Source organism: Crinia signifera, chromosome 12 (assembly GCF_055691185.1).
Source record: "Crinia signifera chromosome 12, ASM5569118v1, whole genome shotgun sequence".
Classification (NCBI taxonomy): domain Eukaryota; kingdom Metazoa; phylum Chordata; class Amphibia; order Anura; family Myobatrachidae; genus Crinia; species Crinia signifera.
In genome coordinates, this window is record NC_139228.1 from 37,853,283 (window position 1) to 37,871,771 (window position 18,489).

Below are 18,489 nucleotides of genomic sequence, written 5' to 3' on the forward strand. Positions count from 1 at the left end.
TCGCCTCAGTAGCGAGGCGAAGCAGGAGGGGAGAGCGACAAGATCTACTAAGATCTTGCCGCCGAAGCGGGGGAGCGCTAACTCCCCCCTCCGGCAATGCCTCCTCCAGCTGACAGCTGCTTTAGTGCATGGGGATATCGCTGATTCCCCTGATCGCCAATTAATAAATCTGCCCCTGTGTATGGTATATTTCTCGACAGTCATAGGAGGAAATTTACTAAGATGGGAGTTGTATTTCACATGGGATGTTGCTATGGGCAACCAATCAGAATCTACTTCTTATTTATTTATCTATCACCTTCTAGAAGATAAACAGATAGGATCTGATTGGTTGCCCATAGCAACATTCCATGTGAAATACAACTCCCATCTTAGTAAATTTCCCCCATAATGCTGATATGATCACCATGTCAACACTTCCATTAATTGACTTGGATGTATTTGTATTAATTTATACTTTGAGCGTATCATGTAGTGTCATGTTGACACAAACAGAATGTCATCAATAAATAGATGATAAACAGAAGGGGATAAAGTCAAGATCCTGGCAGTTGGGGTCTCAAACGCTAACAATGCCGGCGGAAGCCTACGGTGAGTATTAGGGTTAGGGTCAGGCACTACGGAGAAGAGTTAGGGTTAGACTGCAGCAGGGGACGGTAAGGGCAGGGTTAAAATATCAGGATTAATCAGCATTCTGAACATTGGGATTCCACAGAAGCCACTTTACATACCATACTACCCTCAGGGACCTGCATGCAACACTCCATCCCTTGTTCCTGGTCACAAAGGGGACAGTAGAAGTTGCTACACTCCATTCATATTGCTCCTTTATCTCCTATTACTGTAGTGATATACCTTCACAAGTAAATGTATGCTTGGATATACCATACTTATATGGTCTGCATATTGCTTTGATATTTCACCACCTAAAGCTCCTACGGTGGGACTCCTTAGTTCACGGTACTCAGACATGGAACTATCCATTCCGTCATAAGGGGGCATGTGACGCCATGCCAGGGGCATGTGGCAGGGTCTGATGGTTTTACCTTCTCACCCTTCTGGACAGCAGACTGTGCACTATGCGTCTACATTAGTTCTCAATATTATGGATTATTACTAACTGACTGAACCAAATACCGACACAGACTTCTACCCAATCACAGTCAAGGATATTCGGTTTTCCAAAGGTCACCTCTGGAGGTATATCAACACTTAATGAACCATTGCACTATTAACTTGGAGTTCTCTCCAATTATTGGGGGTGTCAATAGTGACAAGACCTACCAATTGTGTCGAGTGGTTGCATACTGCGAACTATACAGGTCAAACTCAAAAAAATTACAATATTGTGCAAAAGTATGAAAACCCCAAATCCGCAATCTCAGAAAATTAGAATATTACATGAAATCAATAAAAAAAAAAAAAAAGAATTTAATTACAGAAACATTGCAAATTCATATACAGTTTGAATCCGGTTTTCATATAATGGGGCTGATGTATTAAGCCTTAAAAAGAGAGGGTGATAAAGAGAGATAAACATCCAGCAAATCAGCTTCTGTCATGTTATAGGCTATGTTTAAAAAATGTCAATAAGGAGCTGATTGGCTGGACGTTTATCTCTATAACCCTCCCGTTTATCTCTTTTTAGGGTTTAATACATCTGCCCCATTGTATGTAAACCACTGGCTAATAAAGCAGGTTCCACAAAGATTGTAAAGCCCCAGCAACACTAAAGGACTAGGGGCATCACCGATATATCGGCGGTGCGGCTTGTCAAACAATATTGAGTGTACACATTGGGACTGATTCAGACCTGCGAGTGTTTGGAGCCCAGTGAGCAGGTAAATGCCACCCCGCCGAGCTCCCTCCCCAGCCCCTGTGCACAGCTGCAAATGCGTTTGCAGCCATGCACATGGGGAAAAAATCAATCATCAAATGATTTATCCTGCTGACGTCAGTGGCCCTCCCTCCCAACTACCGGGGAAAGCCTGCGGTTTCTAAAGGCACTTGCAGAAAAGGAAGGGCAACTGCCCTCAAGTGTCACTCACCCTGCGAGGAGCTAGGTAAGGCTAGCCATCGCGGACAGCTTTCATAGAGACTTTTCGAACATGCCCACAGCGTACCGTACATATGCGCGGACATCCGATGATAGCCCGTGCTGCAAATTCGCAGCACAGAGAATAGGTGGGAATCGGGTCCACTGAATGGTATCAGTAAACAATATCGTTCAGTGACATCACCGGGACCCGCTGAAAATACCGATTGTTGGCTACATAGTCCATATCAATCTGATTGTCCAGCCGATGCTTGGGAGCGCGCATCGTTACTGTGGGATGATACATCCGAGTGCTAGTATCGCATTTCACAATGAGTACATTCCCCCCAGATCACATTGTAAATGCGATACATGATGAATGGGCCCCAGTAAGTCTCAATGTTTTGCCACTTTTCAAAGTGCTGTAAAATATTTAATAAAAACAACTATTTAATAAAACTGAACACATTTTGTGAAGACTATCAGCTAATAGCCAACTGCACCTTCATTCCAGCTCTTTAAGCCAATCATTATCTAAGTATGGTGCATTAAATAGGTTTCAATGTCCTCCTATGAGAGGGTCAGGCATGACATGGATGGACAGAGAATGGAGAAGTGGTCAGACGGACAGAGAAACCTCTCCATACTGCTGGTATATGGTTTGATTGTGTGACTAAACCCGCTTCGAGAAAGATTACTGAGGGCCAGATGCACTAAGCTTCGAAAGTGATAAAATGGAGAGTGATAAACAACCAACCAATTACTTTTGAAGCTTAGTGCATCTGGCCTTAAGTCTTCGGATGGATTCGGTATGAAATCCTGACAGGGTCATAATCCCGACAGGGTCATAATCCCGACAGGGTCATAATCCCGACAGGGTCATAATCCCGACAGGGTCATAATCCCGAATGGGACATAATCCCGAATGGGACATAATCCCGACAAGGCCAAAATCCCGACAAGGCCAAAATCCCGACATATAGAATATACAGGTGAAAGAGTCAACATGACTTTCCGTCGACAGGGGTTTTTTCAGGGTTTTTTTTACCCGAATGTCGACATGGACACAGTTGGAAGTGAACCGCAGCCCCTCGCATCGCTCGCAATGCTTCGGGCACACTATTTTATTCTCCCATCATGCCCTAGTGGATGGTAGGGCATGAAATACCACCTAAACAAGAAAGAGAGATACGTGGGGCGCTCAAAGATGAACAAGAATATGAATTTATTAAAAACACATACATACAAAAAATCACAATGCATAAAAGAAAACTCTAAAATAAAAGTATATCACTGTACCATAATGTAAGCACTAAAAGAATGTACATCAAAAAAGCGTGGACTCTCTACCCCTTGCAATGGGGAAGGTGGTATATATTCTCTCTCAGTTAGTCCAATTTGTTATTAGGGCTAATGTCCACTTATATTTGCACCATATGGTTTTGAAAAAGGATTTATTTGGCCAGTGTGCACACTTATCAATCCATATCAGCAGCGCTTGTTTCTAGTAGGGGTATCAATTTTGAGTAGGTGACACAAGGACTTCTGTTATAGATATTGGAAACAGTGTCCGTCCTATTATCACAAATATTAGTTCAATATTTGTGATAATAGGACGGACACTGTTTCCAATATCTATAACAGAAGTCCTTGTGTCACCTACTCAAAATTGATACCCCTACTAGAAACAAGCGCTGCTGATATGGATTGATAAGTGTGCACACTGGCCAAATAAATCCTTTTTCAAAACCATATGGTGCAAATATAAGTGGACATTAGCCCTAATAACAAATTGGACTAACTGAGAGAGAATATATACCACCTTCCCCATTGCAAGGGGTAGAGAGTCCACGCTTTTTTGATGTACATTCTTTTAGTGCTTACATTATGGTACAGTGATATACTTTTATTTTAGAGTTTTCTTTTATGCATTGTGATTTTTTGTATGTATGTGTTTTTAATAAATTCATATTCTTGTTCATCTTTGAGCGCCCCACGTATCTCTCTTTCTTGTTTATCTGGTTTTTGGAGGCTGGCAATCCTCTCACGTGGTTGGCAGCAGGGTGACAAGTTACACCCCCATAGTCTCTAGCGCCAAAGACACTTTTGATGAAATACCACCTGTCGGCACATGTCGGGTCAAAAAACAGTGAAAAAAACCCATGTCGACCTTGCGTCCTTTCGACGGAAAGCCATGTTGACTGTTTCACCTGTACATTCTATATGTCGGTATTTTAAATGTCGGTATTTTAAATGTCGGGATTTTGTCCATGCCGGAATTTTGTCCATGCCGGAATTTTGACCTTGTCGGTATTATGACCCATTCGGGATTTTGACCCTGTCGGGACTTTGACCCTGTCGGGACTTTGACCCTGTCGGGATTTTGACTGCATCCCCTTCAGATGCTCAGTGCTGGCACAGTTGTGAACGGTTGAGGCTAGAACTTCTGTTTTTTACTTTTCCTATCATGCACTAGGTCCATGTATACCTGGAGGAGGATCATAAATTCACTTTGTTCGCCAAAGATTTATATAAAATAAAATACCCAACGTAAATTACAGATACAATAAAACATGCTGGGAGGACAACTTGTGCCTTCAGGTGATTCTAGAGCGATCCTGCGCAACCTACATTGCTCAGATCGCTCAGCAAAATATCCCCGTGTGCAGGCCCTATGAAGCTAGATAGCTGCCTGGTAGACTAGGGAGGAATAAATATAATGTCATCTATTGATTTGCTGGTTTACAACCAATTACCGCAGAAATGAGCAGCTAAACATAGAAATGCAATACACAACATTGTGAAAACCTTCAGGGGTGGGGACAGCAGACTATACAAACTGCCACATTTCACAGGGTCTTGTGCCACCTGGGAGGGGGGGGGGGGGGGTGCTTGTATATAATCAGGCTTTTTACTAGTGTTTTCATTTGAAATGAATGGCCTTTCTATACTGCAGTCTGTGCACCGAGCCCAGAGCTCACTACTAAATTCTTATACAATGGTATACTGTATAAACACAGGGCTTTCACTAAAATATACCCTTTTATTAAACATATTTCCCTTTCATTATCTACGGGAAATTCATCAGCAATCTCTAAATAATTTATTTCTCAGAAATCTATTGAGAAATCAACATTTCAAAAGAAACGTGAAGTGTCTTTTTTTATGAGGAACGAGTATACTTTCTGTAGAGGGTTCCTGGAGAACACAGAGGAAGTAATTTACATTGGGGCAGATGTATTAAGCCTTAACAAGAGATAAATGCAAGGGTGATAAGGAGAGATAAACGTCCAGCCAATCAGCTCCTTACTGACTTTTTTCAAACACAGCTTGTAACATGGCAGTTAGCAGGTGATTGGTTGGACGTTTATCTCTTCTTATCACCCTTGGATTTCTCTCTTGTTAAAGCTCAATACATCTGCCCCATAGTGCCCAGTCAGAGCACAGCGTTAATCACATGTGGACCCGCTGCGGGGCACAGAGTAATCACCTGCGGACTTTTTATTTGACCGATGTTCTCCGAATTTGTGGTGGGCGCTGACAGCATGTGATGTCAGCAACAGGCCTGCTTTCACAGGGGAAAGCCAAGTGTTTTTATGGGGGATTCCCATAAAATGCTGGGTTGTCACCGTCTTCCCTCCCGCTGCCGTTCCCTCAGGGGGTTTTCACATGCGTAAACCTGAGTGCATTTTTCTGAGCGGCGGCACACTGGTTGGAAAATATGTAGCCTACATTACTAGAATTTTAGAAGGTTTTATTTTTATTTTAATTAGTTTATCAGGTAAAAGTAATGATGTGCTGTCAAGACGTGCAACATCGTTCATTTTCCTCTGCATCCCTATGGTGGGTATGCAGTAAAATGAGTGATGTTGCAATTGGAATGTCCCATGGTTACAGGTATTCTGATGCGCTCTGTTCACATCACTGGGAAACTGGATCTGCCCCTATGCGCACAAATAGTTCACATGTCTGAGCTACAAGCAAGATAAACAGAAGAATGTCAAACGGTATCCAGTGCACTGATACATCTGTGAGATTTCACACAGTGAGTGTACAGTGCAGGACCTATTTCACAGGGAAATAAATCAAGCTGATTTTCTCATTAGCACAGCAGTTGTACATATAACAGCGGGTCACCATTACACACGGACACACAAAGGGACTTTTTTGCATACCTACGTATTCAGGAGTAGATGTATGAAGCAGTGATAAGGGAGGAGAAGTGATAAAGGGGTAGATTTATTATATGGCGATCAGGGGAATCTGCGCTATCCCCGTGCGTTATAGCAGGGGATAGCGCTTCCCCTGATCTATCACACCCGCCGAGCGTTTACTCTAACGCCGGCGGTGTGGGGCAGGAGGCATAGCGCAGGGGCGATATTTTGCACTGCGCCCCTGCCAGATTTATGAACGGTCAGCATCGCTGACCATTCCGCCGCCTGCAGCTGTCGACTTCGCCAGCTACAGGCGGCGATGCCCTATACCTAACAGCAGGGACAGCTCTGTCCCTGCTGCTGGCGCTGAGCTGCGCTGCGCTGGGATCTCGCGAGACTAGCGAGATCCCGCGCATGCGCAGTGAGCCGGCCGGGGGGAAAGGAGACGGCGCATCAGTATTAACTGATGCGCTGTCTCCAGGAGGGACATCGCCGGAGGGGGGAGTTAGAGCTCCCCCACTCCGGCGGCAAGATCTTAATAGATCTTGTCGGTGTCCCCTCCTGCTTTGCCTTGCTAATGAGGCGAAGCAGAAACTGTCATAGCGGCGCGATAGGCGCCGCTATAATAAATCGACCCCAGTGTGCCTGGTACTGTATCACCGGCCAATCAGCTCCTGACTGTCCCTTTTTAAAACCAGCCTGTAACTTAACAGTCAGGAGCTGATTGGCTGGTGATACAGTACCAGGCACTTTATCACTTCTCCTCCCTTATCACTGCTTCATACATCTACCCCTCAGTGCAGGAGCAGAGGTGCAGCAAGGCTGGGAGCTGGGGAGCCGCTGGTAGAAGCCTACTGGCTTAAAAAAGAATTCCATTAACAATGAAAGTGCACATCACCAAATGGTAAAAGTAATGGGGCATATCTGTATTAGACACATGGGCCGATTCAGACCTATTCGTTCAGGTCCGGATTTTGCCCCATTCCCGATGGAGGGAATTTGCGCATATGCAAACCCAAGGAGCAAAAGTCTTTGGTGAGTTTCACACTCGCCGGGGCGTTTTCACAATGACAGACCGGGGCCCACAAAAACAGTGGGCGCGCCCAAGGAAACAATGGGGCAGACACATGCGGACGCAGACTTGTCCATGCCTACTTGGGCCGGGCAGCTGACGTCACATGGTGTCAGTGCCTGCTCCCAAATTGGCGGAATAGGGCCATCTGAGAAGTATAGACCTTTCAGACCAAAGGCTGGAAAAATCATTCGATGGCTAAAATAATAGACTCAGGAACGTTTGTACAACCTATAGTACATTATAGTCAAATCATACATAGCCAAAATCGCACTGTGTGTATGCACCTTAAGACTGAAAAGGTGATACAAGACACACCCAAATTACCGTTCCGCGAGTCCAACGCTGAATGAGACCGTTAACATGTACCCAGCTTATGAGTATAGTGCATGGGGAAACACTCCGTTTACCCTTTGAGTACCAGCATCTCGGTCACAGATTTAGAGAATATTCACTAAAAAGGCCAGTGGCGCTCACATTTGTTATATAAATGCAAATAAATAACGTTGGGTAAAAAAGATATTTCCTATATAAGGTAAACGTTACAGGTCGTTATGAAAGATAAAAATGTTTGCGCTGCAATTTTCACACCTACTCTACGACAAATTCACTTGGCACTCAAAGGGTTAAATAACTACTAGAACGTTATCAGTCTATCTGGTTACTGGGATGGGAATAGCTCAAATATTTAAAAAGGACATATTCAAGTGGGGAAAAAAAATGATGTTAAAAGTTCAGCTACATTGTTAAGAGGCGGCGTCATAACCTGCTCCTTTCACATAACATAAGTGACTGCATGAAAGCTTTTCCTGATAGGAACACAGATTTCACTGCGTGCCACACATACTGTTTTCCTAGTACCCTGGATACAATGAGACAACAGCTCTCGTACCTCCGGTATAATCAGTATGACTGGTCAGGAAACCGGTTCTACCAGACAGTTTATCAGCAAGGACTCCAGCTTTGGGGCATCTAACATTATCAGTATAATATTCCCACCATCCTTCATTTAGCTTGTGTGGGGCTTTTCCAGAAAGGCTTGCGTCTAAAGAGCCCTATACATCAGATGTATTAGGGCAACGTCCTAATGCCGCAATTGCCGGATTGGGCAATAGCGAACATGAAATGTTGGTAAGAAAAATGGCCAATTAGAAAAACTGTAGCAGGGCATGCTGGGATGTGTAGTTCAGCTGGAGGGCAGAAGGTTCCTCCAAATTAGTCATAGACTATGCCATAATACCACATGTGACCACAGACAAGGGTGTTGCAGAGTGCTGACAGGATGCGGGGTCATGCTGACCACAGAGCAAAGATTCTGAAAGTGCATTGGTTGGTAGTAAATAGAGAACACAGTGGAAAGGAGTCCAAGCCTAACCACAGTCTCTCCACAGTATACAAAGGCCCTTATTCTAGTTTAATCTTAGAGGAAAATTCCTTCTCAAATGGACAAAGCCATGTGCACTGCAGGGGGCAGATGTAACTTGTGCAGATAGAATTAGATTTGGGTGAGCTATTTTGCTTCTGTGCAGGGAAAATACTGACTGCTGTACATTCTACACATAGAGCTCACTTTTAAGAAAAACCTGCACCCAAATCTAATGCACATGTTGTATCTGCCCCACCTGCAGTGCACATGGTTTTGTCCATTTGAAAAGGAATTTGCCTCTAAAGAGTGAACTGGAATAAGGCCCAAAAAGACAAGACACAACCCCGTCCTTCATTCCTCAAACACCTTATACCAAAATTCGGAATGGCGCTCCACGAAGGTGCACACCAGGGCCAGACTGCAACAGATGGAACGCTGCAGATTTTCTGTCCAACCAACCTGCCAATTTGACAGTTGGAAAAAAAAATCTGCTAATAGATGGGAACAAATGACAATCAAATAATCTACTCTCAAAACACTGAAATATGGTAAAAAACGATCAAACAAAGGTGTTGAATGTGTTTGGTCAGTTGGACAGAAAGTCTTAAGTCTGTATATGGCCATATACAGAGTGGCCTACGTATGTACAAAGCCTTGGTGAAAATAAAGTGGACAGAGATACAGTACCAACCAGGTAATGCCATGCACTATGCACTTACTTGCCAAATTGGCCAATAATTGTCTGATCAATGTACGACCAGCTTTAAGAATGCACACAAGCCATAGGCCAATGGAACACACCCCAAGCAATCAAACTTCATGGGTCAATTCAACTAAATTTGACATGAAATTTCTCAATTGCCTTGTTTACTTGGGCAGAACAAAAAAGCTGTATGTGTTTCAGTACAATGAAAACACAGGGGTGGGGATGGCTGGCGTTTCCAGAAAAGGGGACTTGTACCCATTTTCTGAAAGTGGCAATGCCAGGGTCTGCTTCTCAGGACGCAAACTTCCTGGCCAGATGCCCTGCGCCAGCCAGCCTGAGTAGGCCTAATTAGCTGGCCAACTGCGGGAAACAACACAACCATTAATCAATGTTGATCCCAGACTGTTACCTCTGGGATCGTAAGTGCAGCAAAGAGGTGTCTGACACATCCTTCTTCATTTGCATTTTGAGTGGACGGATCTACAAAGCTGTTTGTTGGTGGCTTTTCAAAACAGTCTACCGCTGCATTAGGCCCCATCTCCAGTCGCTAAAAGGTGCTAAGGACCGGTCATAGAATACAAGAGGTGACAGAACTACTCGCTCAGGGCCAGATGCACTAAGCTCCAAACGTGATAAACTGGAGAGTGATAAACAGTCAGCCAATCCGCTCCTGCTTGACATTTTTCAAACACAGTCTATGACATGTCATGTGGGAGCTGATTGGCTGGCTGTTTATCACCCTCCATTTTATCACATTTGAAGCTTAGTACATGTGGCCCTATGTCAGAAGAGATCTACACACAGGGCCCAAATGCCCTCTTTTTATCCTGTCCTATCACACAATACCACAGGGGGTAATTTCACCCTGGGTCTTTAAACCAATCCTGCTATCTCATAAAATAGAAAAAAAATCTTGGTTTTTGCCAAATCCTAAAGGAAATTTGACACAAATACACCAATACCCCCTGGACTGCATCACATAAAAGCGCTTACCAGTCCTGCCACCAAATCCAGTCCTACCACCATTACCATATATCAAGTGCTAAGTTATAGGGCCAGGGCCTACACACGTAGTGATATGCTGATCGTTCTGAGCTATGCTAGATCTCTCAGAATGCTCAGCAAGATCGCTCAGCACACATGGATGTGTCAGCAATGTATTCTGAGCGATCTATCAGGGCCAGTGTTCTCTGACACTAGTGATTAATATACAGCATGCTGGATTAATCTAGTAATCACCGGGTGGAAGCGACGCGTGGGGCCAAGCATCGCTATGACCCGTACATACAGAGCGATGTAGGGGCATTTTTTTGTGATATTGGGGGTTATTCTACTTCACTCCCAAAGGCACAATCACTCTCTAATGGACAAAACCATATGCACTGCAGGTGGGGCTGATGTAATATGTGCAGAGACAGTTAGATTTGGGTGCATTTGGGTTTCTGTGCAGGGTAAATACTGGCTGCTTTATTTTTACACTGCAATATAGATTTCAGTTGAAGTACAAACCCCACCCAAATGTAGCTGTCTCTGCACATGTTACATCAGCCCCACCTGCAGTGCATATGGTTTTGGCTATTAGAGAGTGATTCTGTCTTTGCGAGGAACCAGAATAACCCACAGTGAGATAACTTAGAAACTGCCCTAAAATCGCCCCATGTTTATGCCCCATTATACCTTCCCAAGGGCAATTTATTTCCAAATGTCAAAGCCTTTTGGAAACAAAGTACCTTATACATTCCTCAAAAGCTATCCTCCATGCAGTTACACGTGCCTTCCCATAGTTCTCCAAACAGCAGACAGAAGAAGACATGGGAAAACCTATTATTAGATACAAATTAGTACTTGGTGTCTTAGCGCCAATTCATCCATTCAAAAAACATTGAGCACGCTTCAAGTTTATGAAGTACGTATGCTGGGTCTCCGGGCCACACAGCACAAGCATTCATAGCATTACATAGGGTAGTCCTGATTTTTTCTTCTCATAGATTTATGAATGCTACAAAACAAACAGGTTATCCAGGTTTTTAAGGTCATCTAAAAGACATGATTTAGTACAGGAAGCTGTGCCTTTGCCTCGCCAAAGAGAAATACTGTACATAAGCCAACACATACATCATAACCCGACACCCTGATCAACTCAAGAGGAAAGCCTGTAAGTGACATGGTCACGGTCCACCATCCACCATCAGAATGCTAGGAAACCAGCGATCTGTATCATACTTCCCGATTATACTAATGATGCCATTCACTATTGTTACAAGTCCTAATAAGCTGTATAATTAGCAGAATAATTCCTAGGCCACTGGCTGTGTTGTTATTCTCAGATACATCGGCTATGTTGAATGAGGAACACTTTTTTTTAATATAATAACCTTAAAATATATGAATAATGTGGCTTTGGGTTGCCACCATCTGACCACATCTACCACCCTTCCTAACCAGTCTCTGGCTTTCCATTAGAATTAGATCAGATTTAATTGCATTTTTGGAACATTAACATTGTGAAGCCAATCTGAGTTGAACATTTCCTGACTGTCCACATCTCAAAGTGTATGGGCCCCTTTAATGAATAAATGAGAGAGACCAAAAATGAATTAGGTAAACAATGTACAACATGTCATCTGGAGTTAAGCTGGTCATACACAAGACACTGTGTTCCATAGTCCCAATCTCCTCTACAATGATAGAGAGTGCATGCATAAAATACACAACTTACCTTTGCAAGCCGAGCTCTTTTTATAAGGTCATTTAGTTTGCGCAAGGCAGCGTTCCGTGGGAGACCCTGGATATCACGGAATAAATCCCGAGCTTCCATTTCAAAGAGTTTGCGGTTCTCAGTGTTCTGTAGAGGTTTAGCCCAGAAAGAGCCGATGTAAACCCGTACCACCTCTGGGGTGTTTATCACCTTCCCCAATGACCACATCAGGGCACCGTAGACTCTCATCAGCTGCTGAGTATCCACCTGGTCAGCCTTGTTCAGCACCACTCGGATTTTGTCATCCTGACCTCTGAAGGCTTTGATTGCCTCCGAGAACTCATCAGATATGTCCAGTTTGTGAGCGTCAAAAAGAAGAATAATCCGGTCAACTCGTTCTGCAAACCACTGCAAGACCTGGCAGAAATCATAGCCTACAGAAAAGACCAAAAATAGGAGTATTAACCATAGCAAAGTTCTCACATTACAGAAGGCCTTTGTCCAGACTACATTATATAAAACATGTCATATAGCAGGGATGTCTAATGTGTCGCGTGCAATCGACCGGTACACTGTGTTGTGGGATACTTGCAAGGGACAGTGTACCAACTACCTGGCACACAAAAGCCCTTAGTCTGGTTCACTCGCAAAGGCAAATTCCTTCTCAAATGGACAAAACCATGTGCACTGCAGGGGGGGGCAGATGTAACATGTGCAGAGAGAGTTAGATTTGGTTGAGTTATTTTGTTTCTGTGCAGGGTAATTACTGACTGCTTTATTTTTACACTGCAATATAGATCTCACTTTGAAGTGAAACTCCACCCAAATCTATCTCTCTGCACAAGTTACATCTGCCCCACCTGCAGTGGACATGGTTTTGTCCATTTGAGAAGGAATTTGCCTTTGCGAGTGAACCAGAATAACCAGAAACACTCAAGTTTCAGGAAGTCTGTACAGTAGATTGCCCCCTTGTGTAGTCCATACACAAAAGGGACACTCTACAAACTACATGGAACAGTTTTGTAATACAGTTGTATCATGGCAAGTAGTTTGCAGACTGTCCCTTGGTCCCAGCAAGCCAACTCGCAGACAGAAGTGGAATGCAGGAGCCAGCATGCCACCCAGTACTAAATGCCAACCACAACACATATTCGGCACTATGATATGGGTGCATATTAATGTTAAATGTATTCGGGGGGGTTTTAACAACTGATTCATTATTTAGATTTTTCAATAAATGCACAGATGAAGATACTATGAATGGTGGTGGGAAGATATAGGAGCAAACTGCTAGATATGACACATGAAAGTAGATGCAACCTAATGGAAGTTACACAAACCCGTCATGTAGCTTTAACGTATAGGTCAATACACCAAGGAAAGGTTCTAGATAAGAATGTATAATTCGCTCATTCTTTCCTTCAGGAACCACAATGTTGTCATGCAAACGCAAACAGTGAATGTAAACAAGCCTTATACACAGGGGTGGCAAATATTTCAGCTGGGGGGCCACTTAATACTTCCAGCAGATATTCAAGGACCGCACTACATAAATAGGGGGTGTGGTCACTGAAAAGGGGGTGTGTCTTTGCCTCCACCGCAGTGGTAAAAAAAAACAAAAAAAAACAACACTTGGTGCAGGACGTCCTGCGTATCCTGGCCTGCCCAATCACATCTGCCCCAAAGACAGGGGCCTGCTTTCATGTACTGTAGTCAGAAAGCATGTCCCTGTAGCGAAGGCCTCACATACAAGTTTTAAAGGGCTTTTACAGCCTGCAGCTTGGCCATGTCCCCAGCGTGCCCTGTTTCTGCACATTTTACATTGACACACTTGGCATTGCTCTAGGTGCCTCCAAAGGTAATAATAAAAACAAATTTGGAGGCTAAAACTATTAGAATAATACAAAGGATATATTTATGACACATGTGTCATAAGTATTTTCTTTGTATTTTATTATGTTAATCATTATTGACAGGAGAGGCACTGCCTCCCCTGACTGCACATCCCTGATACTATATGCTTTTCTGCAAGTGACTTCACTGAACAACTATTCTTCATCATAAAAAGGCAAAAGAGCATTATTGCATTCTAGTTAAAAGCCCATCAAAATGATGGCTTAGGCCCCATCTGCCCCTACGTCCAATCTACATACCTTTCAACTGTCCCACATCCCACCCAGGACCGGACGTGTCTCATGGTGGTGGTGGTGGTGGTGGGGGGGGGGGGGGGGGGGGCAGTTGAGAGTCTATTCAAAAAGACAGAGGGGCTGAGAGCAAGGCCAGCAGCTTTCACAGCACTGGCCATGCCCCTGTAGTGACGGAAAATGGGCCTGCCGACGTGGCATAGACCACACCCCTTTTTGGGCACGCGAGTGTCTGGCTTTAATTAGTGGAAATGTTGGGAGGTATGAATCTCTATTTTTACAGCTCCCTATCTCCATATCAAGCAGTTTGAAACCGATCATTTTGCTTTCCCTTTCTGTTAAGGAGTAATTTGGCCGGTCAAGTGGCCTCTAGTGGTCACTAACGGTACTTTACCTCAGAAAGGTGAGGAGTAGTTGTAGACCACAATAGACCATATAACGCCCACAGTTGCCGAAGATAGTAGTGCTGCTTATACTTAATACCCACAGTTGCAGACAGCAGAAGCGCTGCATATACACAGCGTTTACAGATGCCGACAGCAGCACACACACTCTAATTACCTATTTCTGTCTGGCAGCTCATCGTCTGATTCCATTCATTAGCCCTGCTCTTGTGTAGCCCCGCCTCTTTTTGGTCATCTGCTGCTGATTCGGTCTCAGTAGGGAGTTTCTTGCTGCTGGCGCTGATGCTTATCATGCTGTGTGACGAGCGCAGCGGCAACCACACAGAGGACAGCATCCTCCTCTACAGGATCAGCTAGCGCTTGCACTGCACGGTGCCCTCTACAGATTTTGGCTCATAGATACAGGCAAACAGTGATGACAGTGATGTATATAAAATACGCACAGAAATAGGAGTTTGGTACAAGGATATTGGACTGCAATATCAATGGGTGCTTAGGGAAGGGGAATTTATATAACCTGGGCACTCAGCAATTTTGGTTTAGTGTTTTTTTTGTAGAACAGAAAGAATGATCAGTTAGTTTGGGAAACCTGTGTATAGGGATGGTAATATTTTAGGGAGGTTAAGATGGTGGTTTGGTTTGGAGAAGAGGCGCACATCCTGGGCAGAGGATCCATATAGAGAAAAAAAATTTTTGTACAAATAAATAAACTGTCACCGTGCATTACATTAACTTCCTTTCTCCTCCCTTATCTCTGCCTGGCAGTATGTACTACTTTATCAGGCTGTAACAGTCCTTCAACTGAAAAAAACAAACATCCATTTTAAACCAACAAAATCTGAATGGCAGTTACTAAATGTACATGTAAACAGTAGGAGCTGAAATTACAATGCTGCAGCTATTTATAGCAGAGAAATGAGAATTGTGTTGTGCATACAAAAAGTGCTCTAGTGTTCTGCCCTTCAAGAACCAAGAAATAAGATCTAATCCTTAATGGAGGTGAGAGACTGTAAACTGAATCCAGCTCTGGGTTTCTAGCTTTTATTTTGGTTGGGGAAGGGGAATTGAGAAATGTCCGTCCCCCCCCCCCCCCCCCCCCCCATCCTTTACTGCAAGCCTGCTATGGCCAATCGCAAGCTTCAGGGGCTAAAGAAGCGTAGCATGCAAGTCTGGTTTGCGGACAGATCTTTAGCAATGCGCATGCTCCATAGCCTAATGTACACAACTATCAGCATCTACAGGCGGTTACGAGTTGTACGGAACTCGCATCTACAGCTAAAGTCTGGAATGGCAGCCTATGCCAAGTTGTTCATACAGCACACAGAGATCCATCTGATTGCAAATAGACCTATTGAACTAGGGGCCTTATTCTGTTTCACTCACTCCCCCACGAGAAAAGTTTTACTATTGCGCAGGTGCATAGCTTGGTGCGAGCAGGCACACTCCTGTTCGCACCTACGTTCCTATGGAGATTCGGCAGTGATGCAGCTGCTGGAGGGCAGGCGGCTGTGCAAGCTGCGGGTGCCATTAAAACTTACACTCAGCGCAATTCGCAGCGCTGCGTGTGAACTAGAATAAGGTCCTAAGTTAGAAGGCTTCTGCAAGTGTGCACTGATAGTGATAACTGAAACTTACACAAGTAGATGGATGAATGTGATATGGGCCACACTTCTATTCAGCTCTGCCCACAGGTGAATATCCACATTTACGGGCAGATGTATTAAGCCTGGAGAAGAGAAAAAAATCGAAGGTGATAATGTACCAGCTAATTTGCACCGAACTGTCATGTTCCACTGGGTTTGAAAAATGTCAGTTGGGGCCGACTGGCTGGTGCATTATTACCTTCGACTTTCTTCCTTTGCCAGGCTTAATGCATCTGCCCCATAATTCCATGCGAGCAACATGAATGCAGGGCCGGTGCAAGGCACCGGAGCGCCCCAGGCAAGTCGGGGTGGGGCGCCCCGGTGCCGGGGTACCTGTTGCGCCGTCTGGGGAGTGGGCAGGGGGGTCCAGGCTGGCGTCTGACAGGAGCCAGCCCTGCAGTGGTGTCCTTGCCACGCGGGTACTTCCTGCGGCACTGAGTATAAAGCTGGCCGTGGTGGGGGGGTCCCTTCAGTGAGTAAGAAATCACTAGCGCTATGCGGTGGCATGGGAAGCGCTTCTGTTTTGAAAACACCGGCCGCACGGCGCACACTGATTGGCTGAATCACAGCCAATCAGCGTGTGCCGTGCGGCCAGTGTTTTCAAAACAGAAGCACTTCCCGCATCGCCGCATAGCGCTAGTGATTTCTTACTCACTGAAGGGACCCCCCACCGCCGCCAGCTTAAGCTTTATACTCAGCGCCGCAGGAGGTACCTGCGCGGCAAGGACACTACTGCAGGCTTCTGTCAGAAGCCGGCAGGGACCCCCTTTGCACGGGGGGCGAGGGGCAAACGGCCGTCCTCCAGTGGCCGGTGCCCTAGGCAAATGCCTAGAACTGCCTAGTGGTGGCGCCGGCCCTGCATGAATGTAATCGCGGCACCACTCCAAAAAATCCAATTGTATCTCCTTCAAGTATACTAAAAATAAATTAATTACAGCGGCAATAAACCATTTCCGAAAGCAAACTTTTCACCAACATCACGTATATGCAGGAAATTAAATACCAGATAGGGAAATCCTGAGAACACAGAACCAAGGGCCTCAAATACCAACATCAAAAGAGGGGCGTTAACTCTATACCAATTATGATCCCTTTGATCCCAGCTTATTAAGAACAATAGGAGAAAAACAGGCATCGTTAACAAGTACGTGCATACACAACAGACCAGTGGCTCTTAACCTTGTTGGAGATACTGACCCCACAAGTTTCATAAGTGCATTCACCGAACCCTTTATTAGTTCAATAAAAAAAAATGTAAAATTCAAAACAGAGATATATATTTTATGTAAATCAATGTAACTTTTGCAGATGCCTTTTAGAGAGAAATTCAGAAATGCGCGGCTCCGCATTGGCACTCTTAGAATTTTCGCAACAGTCTGTTCCTTTTCGGTCTACCATTCTCGAAAAGGATTGCTCGCAAAGATACGTTGTAACAAGCGGTGGCCAAGCTGAGCGTGTCGACACAAATCATATGAGTGTGGTGAATGGAAGGGCTGCCAGGTCGCGCATTTTTTGTCATAAATGACGCAACAAATTAAAAAAATTTGCCATAAATATTCATCAATAGCCTTCAGTTTCTTATAGGGAAACATTGAAAATGCCATAAAAGTATTATGTGAATGCCAAAAGTATATTAATGCACCTGGCGAATGGAATGGACACAAACCTCTGCCGAACCTTTGAGACTGACTCGCAACACACCTGGTGTACGATCGAACACAGGTTAAGAACCGCTGCACTAGACAATATATTGGTAATGGTATCGTTATTTTGCATATAGTTAATGAGACATGATCTAGTGTGTACGCACTATCAAATATTTAGATTATTTATTATAGACTATCAAAATTATTATTACAAGATTATTTAGATTCTCCAGAGTATCGGTTTCCAATGCTGAATTAACCCCTTCATGACAGAGCCAGTTTGTGCCTTCATGACAGAGCCCTTTTTTTCAAATCTGACATGTCTCACTTAAGTGGGAATAACTTTTTTTTGCTTTTACTTATCCCAGTGATTTTGAGATTGTTTTCTCGTGACACATTGTACTTCAAGTTAGTGGTAAATTTTGGTCGATACAGTCTGTGTTTTTTTGTGAAAAATACCAAAATGTCGTGAAAAAATGGAAAATTTTGCAATTTGCAAAATGTCACATTTTCTGCTTGTGAGACAAATAAACATACCACTCAAAATAGTTAATAACTAACAAAGACCATATGTCTACTTTATGTTGCAATCATTATTTCAACCTCCTTTTCATTTTTTTG

The 18,489-nt window shown here is 44.1% G+C and overlaps 1 protein-coding gene across 1 annotated transcript in view; it reads right to left on the reverse strand.

The window, feature by feature from the left end:
- The window catches only part of EHD4 (EH domain containing 4), a 63,089-nt gene that overhangs the window by 10,871 nt on the left and 33,729 nt on the right, over positions 1–18,489 (reverse strand). Inside the window, exon 4 of the mRNA XM_083167335.1 lies at positions 12,053–12,465. Within this exon, the coding sequence (XP_083023461.1) occupies positions 12,053–12,465 (413 nt within the window). The remainder of the gene's footprint in view (positions 1–12,052; positions 12,466–18,489) is intronic.